Source organism: Prunus mume, linkage group LG1 (assembly GCF_029339155.1).
Source record: "Prunus mume cultivar Tortuosa linkage group LG1, ASM2933915v1, whole genome shotgun sequence".
NCBI lineage: Eukaryota > Viridiplantae > Streptophyta > Magnoliopsida > Rosales > Rosaceae > Prunus > Prunus mume.
The window spans coordinates 26,827,607-26,848,435 of NC_142698.1; the positions used below are offsets into that span (position 1 = coordinate 26,827,607).

General features: G+C 34.6%; 3 protein-coding genes across 3 annotated transcripts; 2 read left to right on the top strand and 1 right to left on the bottom strand.

Moving 5' to 3' along the window:
* The first annotated feature begins 521 nt into the window (after positions 1 to 521).
* On the top strand, positions 522 to 2,287 carry LOC103324763 (uncharacterized). Its single transcript, XM_008226874.3, has one exon. It carries the CDS (start codon positions 522 to 524, stop codon positions 2,100 to 2,102), a length of 1,581 nt encoding a protein of 526 aa, XP_008225096.3. The 3' UTR covers positions 2,103 to 2,287.
* Positions 2,288 to 2,429: 142 nt separating this feature from the next.
* LOC103324458 (uncharacterized) lies at positions 2,430 to 9,655 on the bottom strand. Its single transcript, XM_008226521.3, is given in 11 exon segments — positions 2,430 to 2,994; positions 4,181 to 4,300; positions 5,553 to 5,648; positions 6,867 to 6,904; positions 6,907 to 7,033; positions 7,172 to 7,243; positions 7,353 to 7,360; positions 7,473 to 7,564; positions 8,337 to 8,485; positions 8,608 to 8,638; positions 9,338 to 9,655. Coding segments are annotated over 11 exon segments (861 nt in total). The 5' UTR covers positions 9,358 to 9,655; the 3' UTR covers positions 2,430 to 2,886.
* Positions 9,656 to 18,626: 8,971 nt separating this feature from the next.
* On the top strand, positions 18,627 to 20,114 carry LOC103324449 (small ribosomal subunit protein eS21y-like). Its single transcript, XM_008226509.2, has 4 exons — positions 18,627 to 18,765; positions 19,424 to 19,490; positions 19,588 to 19,720; positions 19,845 to 20,114. Exons 2-4 carry the CDS (start codon positions 19,441 to 19,443, stop codon positions 19,908 to 19,910), a joined length of 249 nt encoding a protein of 82 aa, XP_008224731.1. The 5' UTR covers positions 18,627 to 18,765; positions 19,424 to 19,440; the 3' UTR covers positions 19,911 to 20,114.
* The last annotated feature ends 715 nt before the right edge of the window (positions 20,115 to 20,829 follow it).

The following is a 20,829-nucleotide window of genomic DNA, read 5'->3' on the forward strand; positions in this document are numbered from 1 at the left end:
CCCCTACACGGTTGCATCATCCTAGGTACTAGGTTCGATTTATCCCTCCTCCAACATAATGTGTATAAAAATAAAAATAAAAATAAAAATATTGTGTCCAATTTGAACTCAGCAATTATCTCTTACCCAACGATGTTTTTTACCCCAATATACCCAATTTAATTACAGCGAGCTTGTAGGATACGCAAACATATTAACCTGGACACAACTCATAATTGGACGGATCAGAATCAGAGATTTGAGCCAACCCCTAGAAGTCAAAAAACTCCAATCAAATCTTAATTAATTACCACTAATTAATTGGGACGATTCTTTGTCACTAAAAAAAAAAAAAAAAACTGAGCAGCACATCAAAGTAAGAACTCCTAGGAAATCAATTAGGGCTTTAACCTTGTTGATAGGGTCTCAATAAAACTGAAAATGCAACTTTCTTTTAGAGTTTGTTATAGATAAACTAACAAAGCAGCCTCTCCAGTTAAAACCCTAATCCCAGTACAAAACGATTTCTATAATTCTTCTTCATGAAAAAGCTCCAAGCGAAAAATAAACACCTCCAAGAAGATGATGAAGATCAAGAAGATCAAGAAAGCATGGATCGTGATGATGAGGACATACATTCACAAGAGTCAGAACAAGAAGTAGAACTATATGATGATCAGAAGGGTAAACAAGTAGTACAGAGTGATGTTCATAATCAAAACGGAGATCGGGTTTGTGAGCAATGTGGTAAGAGATTTCAAAATGGAAAAGCTTTGGGAGGTCACATAAAAGTTCACTTCAATCAATCTCTTCTTCCCAAGAAGAACAAAAACTTGTTTAAGCCCAAGAACAAACATCTTTCTTTGAAGGAAGCACATAGTCCTGTTGGTGATGATCACAGCAACAAAATTTCATGCTATGTTTGCAACAAGAATTTCCCATCAATCAAATCTTTACACGGTCACATGAGACTCCACCGAGAAAGAGACTGGAAGGGTGTCAGGCCTCCGGGGCCTTCTCTGTCCCCGTGTGACGAAATCAACTCTTCTTCTTCATATGAAAATGTGTCTGAAGATGAGGATGATGGTGATAGTAGTTTATCTGACCGCACCATAGAGACAGATAATGATGTAGCAAATTTCTTAGTAAACTGGACCAAGATCGAACAGAGACGCAGGAGTCTAATTGCTAACCAAACCGAGCCTAATCATGCAGAGAATAGTGGTCTATCTAACCAAAGACAAAGAGTGCCTCATTATGCAGAGGACCAAGTTGGTGAATTTGCAGGGAAGAAGCCAATAGAAGAATCACCAGTTGGATACAAAGGCAGCCCTTCATCTAAAAAAATCAAATGTGATGGTAGAAGTAACAAGAAAAGTACCATGGAGGCAAGTAAAAGTACTGGAGGTACAAAACCCATGAAAGACATTGGCTTGCTTGATCAAACCCACAAGCAGATTCCAACAAAGCGTCAAGAATTTGGATCCAGAAGATCAGATACAATCAGTGATGTGAACATGGATGAAGATTCTGGGTTTAGTAGTAAATATGTGGAAAACCAAGTTGGTGAACTTTCAGTGAAGAAGCCAATACAAAAATCACCTGTTGGATACAAAGGCAAACCTTCATTAAAGATCAAATTGAAACTTGATGGTAAAGGAAAGGCTTCTATGCAAGATGTTGATGAGAATGATGATCAAACTAGTTGGAAGACGAAGCCAAAGAAGATGACGATGAAGTCGACTTCGAAAACAGGTACAAAACCCATAAAAGACACTGCTTTACTTTACCAAACCCGCAAGCAGATGGCAAGAAAAACTCAAGAATTTGGTACTAAATTTGCTGAGAAGGGAAAATACCATGAAGAAGCTGAAGCAGTGGAACATGGCATCAAACAGTTTGAGTGCAATATTTGTCCCTGCAAGTTCTCAACGGGTCAGGCTCTTGGAGGCCACAAGAGAGGTCACAACTATAAAGGAGTACCAGTGGTAGAAGCTCGAGGAACAGCTCAAGTAGCACCCATGGATTTAGAAGATGGTGAGATCAGAACAGATCCTACAAAATTCAACTTGGATCTCAACCAACTTCCTCATCAGACAGACGATGAAGATATTGGTGGGTAGAGCTGCTTACTTGTTTATTAGTTAGATTTTAGGAAGTTCAATTCAGCAGAGGTTTCAATTACAAGTGAATTTGACATTGATAGTTCTTTTTTTTTTCTTTCTCATAGAAAAGAAAGAATCGAGAAGTTGTTTGTTTGCCATTTTGTACTTGGTTGAAATTTTTGTAGCTGAATTACAATGTGAATCCGAAATGTAACTGTTACAAGTACCAATTTCTTACCAAGGAGCCCATTTTCCTTTTGATTTGGAAGACCGGCGTTGCTTTCAGTTCGAGGGCCTACCAGATTGTCATGGAAGACACTTTTTCCAAAATGAACCTGATGGAAATTGCACAAGAAAGTATATTGTAGCATTCTCAGTATATAAACTTATCATTGTAAATGTGGCATGTATTTTGGGCTGAGACAAAATTATGAATGTGGTGCTTTCCATCAAGCTGATCTACAATTCTTTGTATAGGTAACAGAACAATGTATTATGTAACTGTGGTACAACAACACAAACAGAAAATCTCCTATCTGCGTATTTCCTTCTTTGATAATTTATCGGACTATGATACATGTTAGCGTGCTATACACTCTTCCGTCAAGTTTATGCTGCCAAATGTATCAGCCGGAAAACAATTTCAATTCTTGCATGTCAACTGACATTCCTTCAGTACGTCGTCGAATACGAAATAGGTGGGGGCCTGCTGTTATGCGATGGACGGACGTGATTGTCATTAGAACCCAACACAAGAATAAACAATTTGCTCCATGTCAACGAAAGCCCATGCCGTGTGGATTTAAGTTGAGAGTTGAGCTCTCTGCCCACTATAAATATCTTCACTTTCAGGTAATAATCTCTGGTCGAAATCTTCCACACTTTTTACCAAAGTCGGCCTCCCAAGTTCCTGTGTAGAATATAATAGCAGTCGTTAAAAACTAGTTTGGAAGCAAGTTAATAGATAGCAGAAATTGACTTGTAATGTAATGTTCAGTTTTAAAATAGAACTACATTTTGCAATTGCCAAGCATACTCTGGTATTTGTCAATTACATTTTTCAATGTTAAAACTAGGAATACCTAGAATACACTGGCATACAAAAAACCCACACTAAGCAAGTTGATCCAGCTAAAGTTCACTCTGAAATGAAGTTGAATGACTGGAAACAATTGAGCCGGAAGAACAAAAATGACAAAATAGATGTAACTATAAGACAAATTGATACAAATAGAGCTCAGTACACTTTTACCACCCTCTAGTTTGCTGAAAAGTTTTATTGTTCCCTCGAACCTCAACTTGAACAATGTTAACACTACATTTTTCAATTATGACCGATGGATCCCTCAATCTGTTTCTATTAACCACACTGAATGGAAAAGAAAACATCCACATAATTCCAATGTGATCTCAAGTCCAAATATAAGTAACTCCCTCCATATACATGTGAGTTGGAAAGTGATCACTAACCCATCCTATGATCCATTACGGATATAGCAATTCACAAGGATGTTTAATCTGAAAAAATCTTCAAATGAATCAGTTTTAATTAGGAAAATTATAATCCAGTTAACAAAATCCATAACTCATCAAACTTCTTGTTGGAAATAGAGAAGAGTCTGATAAAGACCGCATGCTTCTCCCGTGGTCAGGTAAATATGGATTGGTTAGGTAATTTGCGGAAAATGCAGTGTCTAGTGAAATTGAGATTGTGTCGTGTAACAAGTGGTCTTTTTTGTCTAATTTGATTAATAGAATTGGATAGAAGGTCTCAATTATACAAGACCAGAGGTGCATGATTGACGTTTATCAGATTGCGATACTGTAGGGAATAAATTGGCACTAATTGGAAATTACAAGGTTGACACTACTCAAATTGAACTAGAGGGACCAGATTGAGACTCATAGTAAATTATCACCACCATATAGATAAAGCATAACTTCAAATATGAATTCTTCTAACTACTTTAAAGCTCTATGATTTAAATTCGATCACTATGGAGTTCCTTTTTCTTTTGCTTTGGATATCTAATGAAATTTAGAAAATATGCAATCTCACGTCTACCAAAGAGTTGTCAAGTATAGAACCTTCATACCTCCTTCAATGAGTCACTTTGTTGTTCAAGTTCACGTATCTGTTCCACTGTCAACCCAAACCATTCATCGATCCAAGCAAAACAATTCCGGTGACTTTCTAGGAAAAGAGCCCGTTCACCCTATAAAAAATATTCCGGTAAAAAACACTATAAAAAGGTATAACCGAAGATAGATTGGACAAAGATTTGATAATATGAATAGATACTTGAAAATAATTACCACATGCTGCAAGATTAATGGAAATAGATGTAAAATTAAAAAAATTCACACCACATCGCTTAATAACTTTCTAAAAAATAAAAAGAACATTTTTTATTCATAGAGAAAAGATGAAGTACATAAGAGGACGAGGTAACCTCAAACACTGCTTAATAACTTTTTAGAGGCCATCACTTCGCTGATCATAACATTGGATTTTTAATGCTTTTCTCATATCTATGATGTTTTCAAGCCAATCAGATAGAGATAAAATATGCCATCAAGAAAGTTGAATTTTTATATATGACGTAGGAGAAAATGGTAACTAACTACAATGCAAAACAGATAGAACGATTCAGGAAAAAAAAATATATAGAAGGGTTGGGCATATTTGATTTGACATGCCCGATAAGCATGACTAGAGCATTAAATTCAAAGATGGCATCCCCAAAAGTAAACTCCTATGAAAAAAATTATGTTCTTCAAATTGATCCTGGCCCTACACACATCCCATTAAGAAAAAAAGGAAAAAAAATTATCAACAACCCATATATGATAATTGTGACAACACATTTGCAATTACCGTTATCTATATGGTGTACATTTTAACCTACGATTTTGCAGCTCTTGCAGAACAGAAGTTACTGAAAATTAACTTTTATTCTCTTCTCATTCTCCAACTGATACTTTGAAATTATCCCCTTAAACAATTTAAGATTTTTCTCCTTTAAAAGATTCTAATACTTTTCTATAACACTAAAAATACTGACTTTTTTAACTTGGCCTCAGTATGTCCATGACGACATAAAGTTAATTGACAAATGGAAGTTCAGAGCTATTACATAAGCATGAGTTACCATCAGCTCAAGGTTAGAGATGTCTCCAATGTCTAGCTCTATGGTACTTTCTCTAATGAGCTGAAAGAGTAGGAACTACTTTTCCTGTCTCTGTATTCTTATCATTAAGTTTTATTGCTGACAAAAATAAGATGATGACTCATTCTGCTTGCAAAACAAATCTTAACATATAAAAAATTATTATTGTAAATATAACTCATCAATTGTCTGTGTCATATTATATACAGAAGTGATGGTGGCATTTGCCTAGCTATTGCATGCATCATTGCATTCTGAAAATAATAAATGTGCACGTTCAAAATCCAAGAGACCATACCAGTAGCAAAGCGTGTTCAATTCTATAACCAAAACCCCAATATGGTGCATCAATAGTGACAAGTTTGTAGGCTGTCATAACTGGCTTCGACTTATCCTGAAAATTTTCGACAATAATTAACAGATTAAAAGCTAGATTTGCATGAGAACTCAAGTGACAAGGCAAATCAGAGTGCAATTGTTTGCAAGACTTTTTATCCATGTAAAAAGTAATATCCAATCATATGCAAGATTAAGGCTTTATCACATGTACAGCGTTTTTTGTTTCCGGCCAGACACAGGGGAACATAATTAAACAATGCAATTCTCCACATATTTGTGTTCCCTATCATAAAGTCAGATACCACAGGATCTTTAGAAAAACAATAATGAGAGAGAGAGAGAGAGAAGATATCACATGGATAGTCACCAATAAGGTAATATATATATATATATATATATATACAGTCCCCTTCTATTGAGGGATCCCTCAAATAATTTTATTTGAGGGACACCCTTTAGGGTACCCTACAATTTTTTTTCCAATGATCCAAACCATCTATTTTTTAGGTCTTCATTCATAGATCATCCTTACAAAAAATTAGACAATTTGGAAACACATCCAATTGTGTCCTACAAAATCAATGAATACGGTGCTTCAAGAAAGTACTAAAATTTTAATAACTCAATTGAATGATCAAATGATATCGGATTCAAGTGATTTTTTGCAGAGATGATCTTTGAATGTGTATCTACAAAATAGACGGTTTGGATTAGTGAAATACAATCCGGGCGGGCCTACAAGGTGTCCCTCAAATAAGCTTATTTGAGGATCCTCAATAAACTCTATATATCCCTTCTATTGAGGATCCTCAAATAATTTTATTTGAGTGAGCTTCGGTTGATGGATTCGTCAAAAAAGTTTATTTGAGGGACACCCTTGTAGGGCCCACCATACATTGTATTTCATTCATCCAAACCGTCTATTTTGTAGATATTCATTCGAAGATCATCTCTACAAAAAATCAATTGAATCCGATATCATTTGACCGCTCAATTAAATTATTGAAATTTTAGTACTTTCTTGAAGCACTGTGTTAATTGATTTTGTAGGACACCATTAGATGTCTAAATTGGTTTCCGATTTGTCTAATTTTTTGCAAGGATGATCTATGAATGAAGACTTAAAAAATAGATGGTTTCGATTGTTGGAAAAAAATTTGTAGGGATCCCTCAATAAAGGGGACTGCTATATATAAAAAAACCAAACTGAGTAACTGACACGTCGTAAATTCATAAACAACATGGTTAAGCTACTGGTAGGGAAGATTCCAACCTGCCATCCCTCTAAAAGTGGACCACGGCCAGTTTTGCTGACGTAAATTTGGATAGGTCTGTGTTGCTACTGCTAACGACGTAACTCCAGTAATCCCTTGCAGATGAAGCAATATCAACAATTTCCACATCCCTGGTTGCTAGTTGTCCTTTGCTTAGACCATGCACCTTTAGTTTCAAAGTGGCAAAGAGAAGAACAAGAAAGAAAAGTAGGGTATAAGGACATTAAATTATAAATTTGCCACTACAAATAGAGTTATAAATAAAACTTAACTAAAGACAACAGAAACTTTTCTAGAAACTTACATTATCTGACTGCCCATTGTCAGCCCTGTGAACTGTTTCAATGGTCAGCTGAAACTTGGTAAAGTATGGGCACTGCAAAATGCAACACAAGCGATTATGCTTCTAAATTCTTTTAATGATAAATTCTGAGAATGTAAATGGACAATTAATTGTTTTCAGAGATGGACAAGAATTCTGTTACCTTGATTACTGTGACATAGAGCATCCATTTGCAGACAACCAAAAACCATGTTAAAACAAATTTAAAGTGTGTTTAATAAACAAGATATTCAAAAATTGACATCAAGAACACATGGAAAACCTGTTTTGCATCTTGGGTATGCGTTCCAGGCTTCCTCTTGCATGATGAGAGCATCTGCCGGTGCAAAAGTGGTGAGCCAAGTAGGAGCTTTGCTGGATAATAAAATGTATGAATAAGATAATGTAACCTTGGGATTCATAAATTAAATGTCTGCATGAAACAGTATTAACAATCGTTCTACTTCACAAAAATAAAGAGGAAGGAAATAGCAAGGCCATCATATATGTAGGAACCTAAGTGGTATCAATGATGTGGTGAAATCAGGATCAAACTAATATATTAAATTATCCTTTCTACTGAAGAAATAAATGTCAACATAAATAAACTATTTAAATGTAGCTGTACAGGAGTTACCAAAAATCATTACAGTCCCGCAAATGTAATGCACCACAAAAAGAACAGGGAAAGCAAAAACAAAAGGATGGAAACAAGACAATAGTACAGATTTTGATCCGCAGCCCTTTTCGTGAATCAACTGGTGCCAATTTCAATCTCCATATTTCAAGAGAAAGTAATTGACACATAAATGCCTTCATCAAGATATGACCTCTTTTTTTGGCCTGAAAACCTTAATCAATATATTAATCTGAACTTATCTATCCAAAACTTATAGAAGCCTAAGAAAACAAGACTCATGGTTAACTAGATCACAGAACATAAACCCACGCAGACCAAAAGTCTATAGTTGATTATGGTTCCTTTCAGGTTTCTCCTTACTCCTATAAAACAACACATCTTCAGTCTAAGATAATCTTTTGTTCACTGTTCACCAAACAATAACGGGTTCTAAAACTAGGGGAACGCCTTTCACTTTCCAATTTCGCAGAAACTTAAACTGACCGCATATTATGTGTATTGATTTACCTTTGTAGACGGTAAATTTTGGAAGAGTAGTGACCCTTTCCAAGTACATCATCTTCAAAGGATTTGTTCTCCAATATTTCAACCCCTTCAGTACTGGTCGTGTTCTGTTGCTGCATCTTCCTAACCATGTACATCTGCGCTACTTGATACTGCAGTTCAAACATGTGGTTCAACAAGTACTCCATAGTTCTTTTACAAGTGAAAAGTAATATTGTAACAACTAATGGCTAAGCATTTTAATAGAATACAATGAACTTGTTAACTGCATTACCTCTTCCAACGACATGGGCATCACAATCCGACTTCACGCAAGTCCCCAATTGAAAGGTCAATAGTTAAGGAAACCACAAAATAAAGGGAATTGATTTATGGCATTGCAAAAGTAGTAAGAATGAAATGATTTTTGGAATGTATGTATGTATGTATGTATGTATGTATGTATGTATGTATTCTAAATTTCATCTAATGCCATATTTCATATAAGTTTACTTGCAAAAGAGAAAAGTTTGAAAGTGGCGTTCAGTTTGGTTAGGCGTAAATGTATAAGAAGAACATTAAACTTTAAAATCTGAATCCTTTGATGTTTCATCATAGTAACACCAAAACACAAATTATCCTTAGATCCCCCCACAATTAACAGCACAAATTGAAACTTTGTCTTCCTATTCTTTGTTCTTCATTTCCTTGGCAACCAAAGAACAGGAAATGTTTAATGCTCCAAGCCCACATGAAAAAGGAAACTGAAAACAGAAAAACAAAAAGGCCAGTAACTGTAGACTTGTATGCATTGAACAAACTAGTCCATAATGTATAACAAAAAAATTTGCTCAATTGTGTTAATCCAATATCTGCCCACTCAAAGTAAGCCTACAGTAAAACAACACAAATTAAGTTCAAATGGCATTTTCTTAGCAGCCAGAGAAAAGGCCATCAGAGAATTCAAACCCATAATCCAGAATTCACAAATAAAATCAAAACAAAAAGCAAAACAGCAAGGATACAATTCCTTCATCAGAACCATTTCTACCGGCTCGAGCTTCAAATTCCACCAAATTGTGATGCTGAGCTTCAAATGTGGAAAGAAACAGACAGAACCCAGAAAGCACAAGGAGAATGAGAACCCAGAAAGCACAAAAGAGACAAAAGACACCGAGGATGTCTGGGCAGAGGCTTAAGAATGATTGTGAATTTGTTTGCCAAGTGCAGGGAAGGAAGAGTTTCTCATTTCTTTATATGCGTTGGACTTGTAATAACAAGGCACGTCACCAACTCAACTCACAGCGCATTTAAGCAGAGAGCCCCAGAGACGAAGTCAATCGAACGCGAGGGTCTTTTTTGAGTGCTTCGTTTTTTGACTTTTAACGTTCTAGACACGCGTTTTAGACCCGGTGCAACGAAACGATGTCGTGTCTGTGGATTAAGAAAACAGAATCTTTTTATTTTATTTAATTTTATTTGCTTGACAATGACACCTCATTGCATTGTTCAAGTCGGTTGGATTTTTCTTTTTAGTTTTTAGATTTTCTTTTCTCGAAGGGAATTAAAATAGAGAGGGACGTGGGATTGCGACGACTAGAAGTACGGCAACCACAACAAGGTTTGCTTAAATTTGTTGTTTCTGTTAGCCCACATAATCCGGCAGCGTTGTCACAATATCACGTGAAGATTATTAAGCCAATTTTCATATGAATCTCTTGCTTTCCAGCTATATTGATTCTAATTGTGAACATAAAAATAATTAAAATGAAGGCTTCTATTCTCGCAAGAAAAGAAAAAAAGACAATAAGTTATTTTTGTTCTCTATAATTTATCGGTCTTATCACTTTGGTGCGCATAGTTTTAGTTGTAGTTTTCAGTTTTTTTAGTTTTATCATTGTAGTTTTCAATTCGAAGCATTCTAAGGACATGTTTCAATTTATGTCAAAATATCTCCCAATTTCATTAAGTTTTGACAAGGTTCCCGTCATGTAGAGGGGTATTTTGGTCCACTCGAGCTAAATTCCTCCTCATTCACCGAAATTTTAACCCAAAGATGTAAATGTTTTTGAAATTGCTCCTAAAATGAATGGGAAGAGTTTCAACTTGTGTTTTATTGTTAGGTGGCTTGAGTAAACTGAAATAACCTTCCAAGTGATGGGCATGTGGTCAAAACTATACAGGAATTGGAGGAATTGACATGAATTGAAACGTGTCCTTCAATTGCTCCGAATTGGAATTATAATGATAAAATTGAAACTACGGAAACCAAAGTGGTGAAACCGGTAAACTATAGGGACCAAAAGTAAACTTTTACCCCCAAAATGAAGGCTTCTATTTGTGTACCAATTTAAAATAGTATGAATAAAGTTCCAACTTAAAAATTGAAGGCTTCTATTTGTTTTCATATTTGAGCTTACTCATTGACCATTAACAAAACAAAATTTAAAACTCATTCACTTAACCCAAAACAAAAAATACACAATTTACCATATGCTTATTATTAAAGTTTTTTCATTTATTATTATCACTATATACTCATTTTTCTTAAATTAAAATTGGTCATGAGTACACAATTTGTGCATGTGACAATCTCAATTGTAAGCGTCATAGAGTCAGGCCCACTGTTTTTTCGAGCCTTAATCCCAATTGACGCAACTATCATGCCCAAAAGACTAAAATACCCATATGCCCAACTTTAGTTTACAAATCAATATTCACTGCCCAGCCACCGACCCACGAACAGGAATTAATCGGAGAAAGAAATCAACGGTGAGAGCGCATTTCATTTACGCTCACCAATTTACCCTTTTTCTAATTTGATATGTAAAGTCTTTTTTAGAAGGAATATATTTTTGAAATATAAAAATAAAGAAGTAATGGAAGTTTTATAATAAAAATACCCACGTTATTTTATCTTTTTTATATTAAAATTTTAATTTTATTATTTTATTTCATATGACAGTATTTATAAATAAATATTGAAACTTTAAAACTTTTTGAAATTTTATTTGAGTTTGCTGGTATTTCCTTTTCTAGTAAATTTGACTCTTCCCCTTCAAATTAATGGGGTGATTGATATGCTATTAACAGGGAGTATTAATTACAATTATGGCAGTTAATGAAATGCTTGATGAGTAATGCTACACTTACCACATTAGTATCCCACATTTCTATACCACATGATGTGGCATGTACATATCATATGACATATCAATTAAATGAATGAAGTGTATTTTAATAAATAAAATTAGAAAAATAGAAACTAGTATTTTACATGACGTGGTATGTACATATCAGCCGCCACATCATGTGGTATAAAATTGTGGTATAAAAAATGTGGTAAGACTAGTATTATTCGAAATAAATTATAAATAAAATATGAAGTCTAGTGGCAACGATGTAAAAAGATAGGAATACTATGACCTTTTATATCCTATTGATCATTTAAGTTTGCAATTGGGTTTTACACATAGATTTATAGAGTGCTGGATATATGTCTAGGAAATAGAAAATGTAGGGATCTATATTAGACAAGCCCTTAATTTTTTCATATTAAATATTATAAATTTTATTTACGATTTGCACGTTAATTGATAATGATTTGTATTTTTTTTTAAATTGTTGTATGACATTAAGTAATGATGTAAGTTTGTGTTATATTATGTAAGGGTTCTAGTTTAAATTTCGCATAAGGCACTCAAAATATAAAGAGCGGCCCTGCATCCATTCCATATCTGAGAGAGAGAGAGTATAGCGGTTGGCTATCTGATTTGATATAATATATTGAAAGAGTATAGCCTTTTTAATTTATTTTAAAAAAATTAATTGTATAGCCATGCGGCTATACTTGCAAAAAAATCGCCAGCGAGTTCTTTTTAATATTATATAGCCGAGCGGCTATATTTTGTAAATATAATATATCAAAAGAGTATCTCCGCGCGGCTATACTGGCGGCCCTTTTTAAATTTTGTCTAATAAAATAGTATATCCGAACGGCGATACTCTTTAAATATATATTGGGATTCTTTTATTTTTTTTAAATAATTTTTTTCCTTGTTTTCGTTTATCGATAAGAGTAGTTTAGAGCATTATCCACTACTATTAGGCCATTACCCGAGTCTCTATTGTACCCTTCAAATTTTTTTAACTTTTCGAGAGTTACCCGTATAAAGAATTTAGGATGTAAAGTGCCCTTTCCCGCTCCATTCCCACCAGCACTTGAGGATGTAAAAAAAAATCACACTCCTGAAATTTTGGAGGTTTTTAAACAAATAAAAATCAATATACCACTTTTGGATGCTATAAAACAAATTCAGTCATATTCAAAGTTTTTAAAGGATTAATGCACTATCAAAAGAAAGCACAATAATGTTGATAAGACCGCATTTTTAATTGAAAATGTAAGTGCAATTCTTCAAACTAATACTCCACTCAAGTACAAAGATCCAGGTTGTCCCACAGTTTCATGTATTATTAGGAATTTTAGCATTGAACAAGCTTTATTGGATTTGGGTGTAGTGTTAATTTGTTGCCTTACTCGGTTTATAAGCAATTGGGTCTTGGTGAATTAAAACCCACCTCAGTCGCATTGCAATTGGCTGACCAAAGAGAATAAACTATTTCAATGTAGCTGTGCAGAGTTACCAAAAATCATTACAGTCCTGCAAATGCAATGCACCAAAATAATAACAGGGAAACCAAAAAGAAAAGGATGGAAACAAGACAATAGTATATATAGATTTTGATCCGCAGCCTTCTGCGTGAATCAACTGGTGCCAATTTCAATCTCCATATTTCAAGAGAAAAGTAATTGACTCATAAAATGCCTTCATCCGCAGCCTTCAGGTTTCTTCTTACTCCAATAAAACAACACATCTAAAACATATCACATATCTTCTATTACAACTTTTAATATCTTTGAATGTATTTCTACAATAAGAGCATAGTGGTCACCCACCTTTAAACAATACTCACACTCACCTGTGTGCAATTTGTAGATCCATTGTTAAATACATTGAAAGCAATAGAAATAATCATTTTTTTAAGACAATGAATGAATGAAGATGATAAAACCTAAAAATCAGTACTGGGAGCACAGTGCATAGAATAACGACAAATAATATGTCATAAGGGAGAAAAAAAAAAGGAAAAAAAATGTAAATAGAGAAGCTGCAGTTGCATCTTTTTTGTCCCTAAAGTCAAGAGCTTACCAATAAGATTATGAGGGAGGAGACTATCTTTTACGAATAATATAGTTAGACTATCGCTTCTATTTAAATAAATAAAAATCAAAAGCATACCAATTTCTTCATCATCTAATTCTTCATCCTCTGATTCTTCAGGCTGTGATTTTTCAAGCTTGCTCCCTATTCCCATGCAATTACATTGTTAAATACAAAAGGAAAAAAGAAAAAAAGAAGAAGGTAATAATGTCAAAGAAGTTAGAATGACATCTATGATCCCATCAACAAATAAATATTATTGAATACTAGTTATATATCATGCAAACAACAAAATAACTTGGTTGGAGAAATCATTTTTTTAACATACGAGTTATTTTCAACACATGACATAGAACATCAACAAATGCATAGATATTATGTCATAAAATAGAGAGAACCTGCACACTTTTTTTTTCTTTCTTGTTTCTAAAATGGAGAGCACGCCAATAGAATTAGGAAGGGGCTTGTATTCACAAAATAAATAAATAAAACAAAAACAAAAGCATAGCAACAGATACAAATAAGTATGAAATTCTTCTTTCGTTAGTTTTGTAGTCTTTGGTTCTTCAACCTTGCTTCTATTATTAAATATCAAGTATCTATCATGATCAACAAATAACTATATTATTAAATATCGGATATCCATCATGCGCACACCAGAATAACTTGGCTGCAGATATCATCTTCAAAAACTGATTCAAAATTTTGGCATAATATACATCCTCAAATTTCACCAACAAAAATAAAATAACTTCAATTATCTCACATAAAATAAAAGAGAAAGGCATAACACAAATTTTTTTTTTTTTTTTTAGAAATACACTCGATTAACCAATGGAGCAACGAAGTCATAAATAATTTTACTTGAAAAGTATTTCCAAATCAAATAGAACAATATGACTGAGTGGAGGCAAGGGTTCCGCCACTGCTACTACGCAAACAAAAAAAATTAAATATTTCCAATGTAAAAATATAATTTTTCATATACAAAAGTTGTGGCATAAAATTTAAAGCCCAAATAATTAAATTGTAGATAATCTTGGTCACCCTTGAATTAAAAAAAGGGCAATGATTTCCCCACTCCTATTTTATCTACTTACACTCCTTTTTTAGTTACAAAAAAGGAGTGTAAGTGGATAAAATGGAAGAAAAAGGAGTGGGGAAATCACCACTCTAAAAGAAAAAGGAAAACCATACATACCTATTGTTGGCGTATTGAGGGGGATCATAGCTGGCGAGAAAAGGTCCTTTCCGCCGTCGTCCTTATCGATCACCTCCGAGTGGGAATCTAGTTTCAGGTCCTCCATACGTGAGACGTTGTCCATGGCTGTGTTATGTAGAGCTTGGAGTTTGGGTTTAGGGTTTGTGAGAGAAAAACTGACGTAAGCTTGGCTTTAGGGTGAATTGTGAGAGAATCTCACTATTTGTATAGGTGTGGGCTAGACCATATAATTTTTTTAAGGGAGTTTCACTAAAACACCCAAAATATAGGCTGAAATTATAAAAAAACCCAACACCCAAAACACTTTATAAACACACCCAAAACCCATCATTACACACACTCAAAACTCATTTATAAACACACCCAAAAAATATACAAGTGTTGATTTTGGGGTTGATTTTGGGTGTGTTTCTATGTTTAAATAGTGTTTGAGTTTTTTTATAAATACATGTCTAGGATTGGGTTTATTTATAAATTTATATTTTTTTAATAGTAAATTATCATTAAAAACTACGAAATATATATAATTCGACAAATAGAATAAAATTATAATATTTTAAAAAATACAACAATTTGCCTAAATCAAAAAGTGAATATATGTTTGAAACCCATTGGAAGAACTTTGTGGCCAGAGGCAAGCCGAACCCCGAGCGAGAATTAATCTCACCATTTGAGTGTGGGAACACCTCATGATATTTACCCAAAAAAAAAAAGTGAATATATACATTGAGACACCAATTTCTTAACATATAAATCAAGTAATTAGAGTAATACCATTTCTTCATCCTCGGGTTCCATGCAGGGGCGGATCTTAAGCCAGGGCAGGGTAGGCTACCGCCAACCCAAAAATATTTCACTAAAAAAAAAACCTATATATAAGCTATGTAATTGATATCCATTCCATATGTTGGTATACACTCTTGCCTACCCAATCCATATAAAACCCACAGCACAAGCCCACTCAAACTTTAAAAAACTGAAGAAAAAAAATTATAACCAGCCAGCCCATGTTATGAATGGCCCAGTCAAACTTTAATAAAAGAAAGAATATAACTTAAGCAGCCAAATAGTGGTGTGCAGGTGCAATTCCAGACAGAGTCGGAAGAGCTTCTTCTCAACGCAAGTCTTGGCTATGTTGTGCAATCGTGGACACTGGACAACCTCTTCTCTTCTCTTCTCATATACAAGGAAACAAGTATTCTTCTTAATCTCTTCTCTTTAATTATCTTCTTCTATTGGGTTATTCCTAAAATAAATGTATGCATCTTAGTTTTAATTTTAATTTGAAATTGAGTTTTCTAGGGTTTAATTAGGAATGAAATATAATTTGGGGATTTTGTTGAAATTAATTAGGTATTGATGTTCCTGATATGAGTTCTCGTTATATGATGGGCACACGTCGTTCTTGTCAACAAAAAGATTTTATTACAGTTGAACATTACCATAGCTGATGAATTCCTTGCTTGCATGATTCTCCACATTGAAAGAGAGTTTGCTAATAGTATCGATAATGAAGAGATAATTGAAGAATTTAAGATTTCTAAGCCTCGTAGGGTACACTTTTAGATTAAAATAGTTTAGTTTTTGTGTTGCATTGCATTTACTTCTTGTTTTTTTTGTTAAGCTTTTATTTATGTATAGATATGCATATTTGAGGGTAAGGCTCATTACGTCCCCCCTGACTAGGTGTATCTTTTTATTTTTATCAATAAAATTCACTCGTACCATCAATTTTTTAAGGTAAGTTTCGCCTACCTGACTTTTGAATCCTGGATCCGCCACAACTTCCATGAAGATATGTACACCAACAATTAATATGCAACTGAGTGAAACACAAGAATTCAACAACCCAGACGGTGTTCTCGAAGAGTGGGGTCTCATACTGATACTATGTGCAGATATTGAGGGTTTGGAGGAGCATATGGTGAGAAAACGAGGCAAAGAGAGAAAGGAATAGATAATGGGGTGTTCAATTTTTGGGTATGGGTTTTGAGAGAGAGGTGAAAACGGAGTAGAGAATGATCATGTCCTTGTTCAAGCTGAATCCTTTATTTTATTTTATTTTTTATTTTTTTGGGTTTGATTGTTCAAGCTGAAACTTTTCCCCGTGTTTTCACTTTCCTTTGAAAACATTGAAAACATGTTAAAGTCGTTTTCTCATTCTAAGAAGAAAGATGAGATCGTTTTCAATTCTTCGTTTTCCGTGTTTTCAAACTTAATAGCACCGAGCGCATTTTTGGTTGTTTTCATTCTGAAAAATAGGAAACGCGGTAGGAAATCGATAACGAGCGTGCCCTAAATTTCTTGGCAGTTTTTAAGCTAATGCTTCGGCACTACGTTTATTAGACTTTACGTACTTGGTGAAATCGCGTAAAAGTTTAAATGATAGTCCCAACAACAAAAAGCCCAAACTGAAATTGGCATAAAAGTTTAAACGATAAGCCCAAAAATCCAAAAAGTCCAAAGCGTAAAAGCAAACTGGTTCACAATACATAACTTATGAGGCCATCTCCAACCCATGAAGCCAAACTCAAAATATCCCAAATTTTAGCATGTTTTCCCTCCCAACTCATGAAAATTAAGGGGCCAAATTTTGAAAAAACCCAAATTTGAGGCCAAATATCAATCTAGCTATTGCCTGGACTGGAAATTTTTTGTGTGGAGCCACGTCGTTGCTAATGTGCTTTGTACTATAGCATGTTGTCTTACCACATGGCAGGAACTGCTGATGTTGTTGTTGGAATCCAACAACAATTCAAACATCTTTTTTTTAGTAAATTCAAATCAATGATCCATATTAAATTCAAGCTATTTTAACAGTAAAAAAAAAAAAAGATCCAACAGCTGAAATTTAAATCCAACAGTCAAAATAATATTTTAAATTCATATAAATCATATCCAACCCAAAAACTAGCTCCAAACTCTATAAATACCCACTCATTTGTCAAATAATCTACTAAAAATATTTTTTCTATTTCTCAATATTTTTCCTTGTCAGTTTCATCAATCTCATTACATTCTTGTTGAAGATATCCACAAAATCTCAAAGATGTGTAAATTGGAGGCCCGAAGAAGATGAGGTATTGTTCAAAGGGTGGGTTTCCTTTAGGGAAGATGGGGCGTGGCACCAATCAAGCAAGCGACACATTTTGGTAGGGTGTACATCAAAAGTTTCTAGAAAATGATCCGAGCATTAGTGGACCTAAGTGACAAACATACCAAGTCATTGCCCCTCAGTTCAAGTCTGTTAACTAACAGTGTTATTTTTGGGAGGCATGCTTGACTAAGGCCAATATGAACTCACTCAACATGCAATTCTCTACGACAAATAATGTGTGTAGTAACAGAATTTGGTATTACTCAAGAGAACGAGGTCGATCAAAGGCAACATTCCCACCAAAAAAAAAAAAGGAACTCTCTAATTGATTTACTGTGAAAATTTTCTTTCTTCGATATCTGCTTTGGATGTTGAAACTAACAAATTAGTAACTATGAATAGTATAGCTAGGCAGTTATACACAGTTTTAATAATAAAAAAATTTCAAAAAATAGTACGGCTGGGCGGCTATACTAGGATTTTTAATTGTTTTAAAAAATCGTATAGCCAACCGGCTATACTCCTTTTTCCTAATTTTTTTAAAAAACCGTATAGCCGGACAGCTGTATCCGGTTTAATTAATGTTTCTTACAAAATATTACAGCCGTCTGGCTTTACTTGTTTTGAAACGCGGTCCTCTTTTGTTTTTTTTTTTCATTAATAGTATCACCCCCCGGCTATACTCGCTTTACCTAATTTTTAAAAAATTAGTATCGCCGCACGGCTGTACTATTTTTTGAATTTTTTTTAAAAATTAAAACCGATTGTAGCTCCGCTAGTCCCTAAAGAAAGCCCTAAAGCACGCACGGCAAAAACTCGTTCGTTTCAATTTGCACTCTTGAGGCGGCCGCCACAACCACCTCCCTTGCGCCCTCAATCTCATCCATTCAACTCTACCGGTTGCGGAAGGTAAAATTCTCTCTCTTCTGTACATTCTGTTCCCATTATGGCTTTGAAATCCCTTATACGTATATCAGAACAACTTATGCTCTGAACTTTACAATATATTTTTGCATTTTTTTGAACGATACTTCCATTCCATCTGTCTGTGCTCTCTGCTTAGAAAAATGTTGCTTTCATGATGGGTTGTCTTGTATCTCTAGAGTAGGAAGGAAGTAGTAAACTCGTTGTTGGGCAGGGTTGAATAGTATGGGTGGGCTTTAAGCCTTCAATCTCTGTTTACCTATAACAGCAGTTTCTTATTGAAAAGAGAGACATTGATTGCCTCCACAACTTCTAGCCATTATTTGTATTGTATAGCCAATTGGGTATCGAGAATTGTTTACAAATTTGAGTTTGCGATGTTCAAAACGTCAATTTAGAGAGATTGGATTGCAGTGAAAACATCTATGCTTGAACCATTGAACGTTAATCTAATATCTATGTTTGGATTTTATTGTGTATTAGGAGATGATTTTGCTATGTTTTTATTTTATTTTATAAATACATTGGAGCTTTTGAGACTATTTTGATTTGAACATTATTTTGCACATGAAAACGTAGTTTTTGATAGCTTCGTAAGCAACCAATCTAGTACTTAGAAAAATCAGATTTGTCTCTGTTGTAGTCGATTCATTGACCAAGATGCAGAACGAAGAGGGAGTTATCACTGAGCTTTACATTCCCAGGAAATGGTATCAATCTAATCTAATCAAAATTTTGTGTCATCGATTGTTTGTGTGGTTTTGATGTGAGGGTATTCTGTTAAACTTGTGTGATCTGTGGACACAGTTCGGCCACCAACAGGTTGATAACTTCAAAGGACCACGCTTCCGTTCAGATCAACGTTGGGCATCTGGATGAGAATGGCATCTACACAGGCCAGTTCTCCACTTTTGCTCTCTGTGGTTATGTCCGTGCTCAGGTCCTCCTTCTTACCCTCATTTCAGTACTAGTTCATGATATGCCAGTTTATGCCAGCATATTCAGGCACTTGCAATTTGTCAGTTCACTAATTCTACTTCTGATCTATTGCTCTCTTTCTTCAGGGAGATGCCGACGGTGGTCTGGACCGACTCTGGCAGAAGAAGAAAGCTGAAGTTAAACAACACTAGGAAGAGAAAACTGTTTTTCTTGTGTTTCTTCTTTGGACATGTGTTCTTGAGTATGGAAGTGTTTAACTAGTGAACTGATACATTATGTTGAGCAATTTTCTCTCCATTCGTGTTGTACGTTGCAACTAGTTAGCAACTTTTTGGTGTTACGTCTTGCATTGGGTTTTTTTTTTTACTGTTATTAAGTAGTAAAACTTTTACTTATTGGAGTATCGTGAAACTATTTCCACCAGCAATGCATAATGATCTGAAAATCCATGTTTTAGTTCATCATGGATGTGAGACACCAAAAGAGAAAAAAAATACATGGATAATACATGGATGACCAAGGCATTATATAGACTCTTTTGGTGTAGTTAATTCAAGACATGTCTACCATATTTTATAGTTGACAAATTCCCAGCAGAAATGCTTTTGCTGTTTCAGATTTGTCACTTGCTGCATGTAGCACAAGGGTCTAGATTGATTTTTGTTATCTGTTTCTCTTGCGGCATGAAATATGGACCTCCCTTTTCCCAATTTTATCTTTTTCTTTTTTTTTTTTTGGGGCTAGGGTTGATTTTGGACAAATCGGATCAGAATCAGGGGATTCCAATTTCAATTTAAAAAAATTTGGAATGAAAATTCTATTGTTTCAGCGATTGAATCATCAAATTTGCATAAATCTCTTCCCGAGAGATTTAAGCAATGCACCAGGCTCTCAGAGCTTCACACCAAAGCTCCTGAACATAGCTTTGCCAACACCTAGAAAACTATCGAACCAATGTTTGGCCGCAAGCTCCCTGAGATTTTAGATAATTTTGGAGATAAACCAGTAGCACCTGGAAGTATTGCTCAAGTGCATCCATCGAGAGCTACTTTAAGATTTAGGTACCCTGGTCAACACGTGAAGCCCCATACTAGCTGCCGTAAGGGTTAG

Coding starts and splice junctions, on each gene's coding strand:
- LOC103324763 (XM_008226874.3), top strand. CDS start 522: ATGAAAAAGCTCCAAGCGAAAAATAAACACCTCCAAGAAGATGATGAA.
- LOC103324449 (XM_008226509.2), top strand. CDS start 19,441: ATGCAGAACGAAGAGGGAGTTATCACTGAGCTTTACATTCCCAGGAAA. Junction 19,491..19,587: donor CTTTACATTCCCAGGAAATG/GTATCAATCTAA, acceptor CTGTGGACACAG/TTCGGCCACCAACAGGTTGA. Junction 19,721..19,844: donor GTGGTTATGTCCGTGCTCAG/GTCCTCCTTCTT, acceptor CTCTTTCTTCAG/GGAGATGCCGACGGTGGTCT.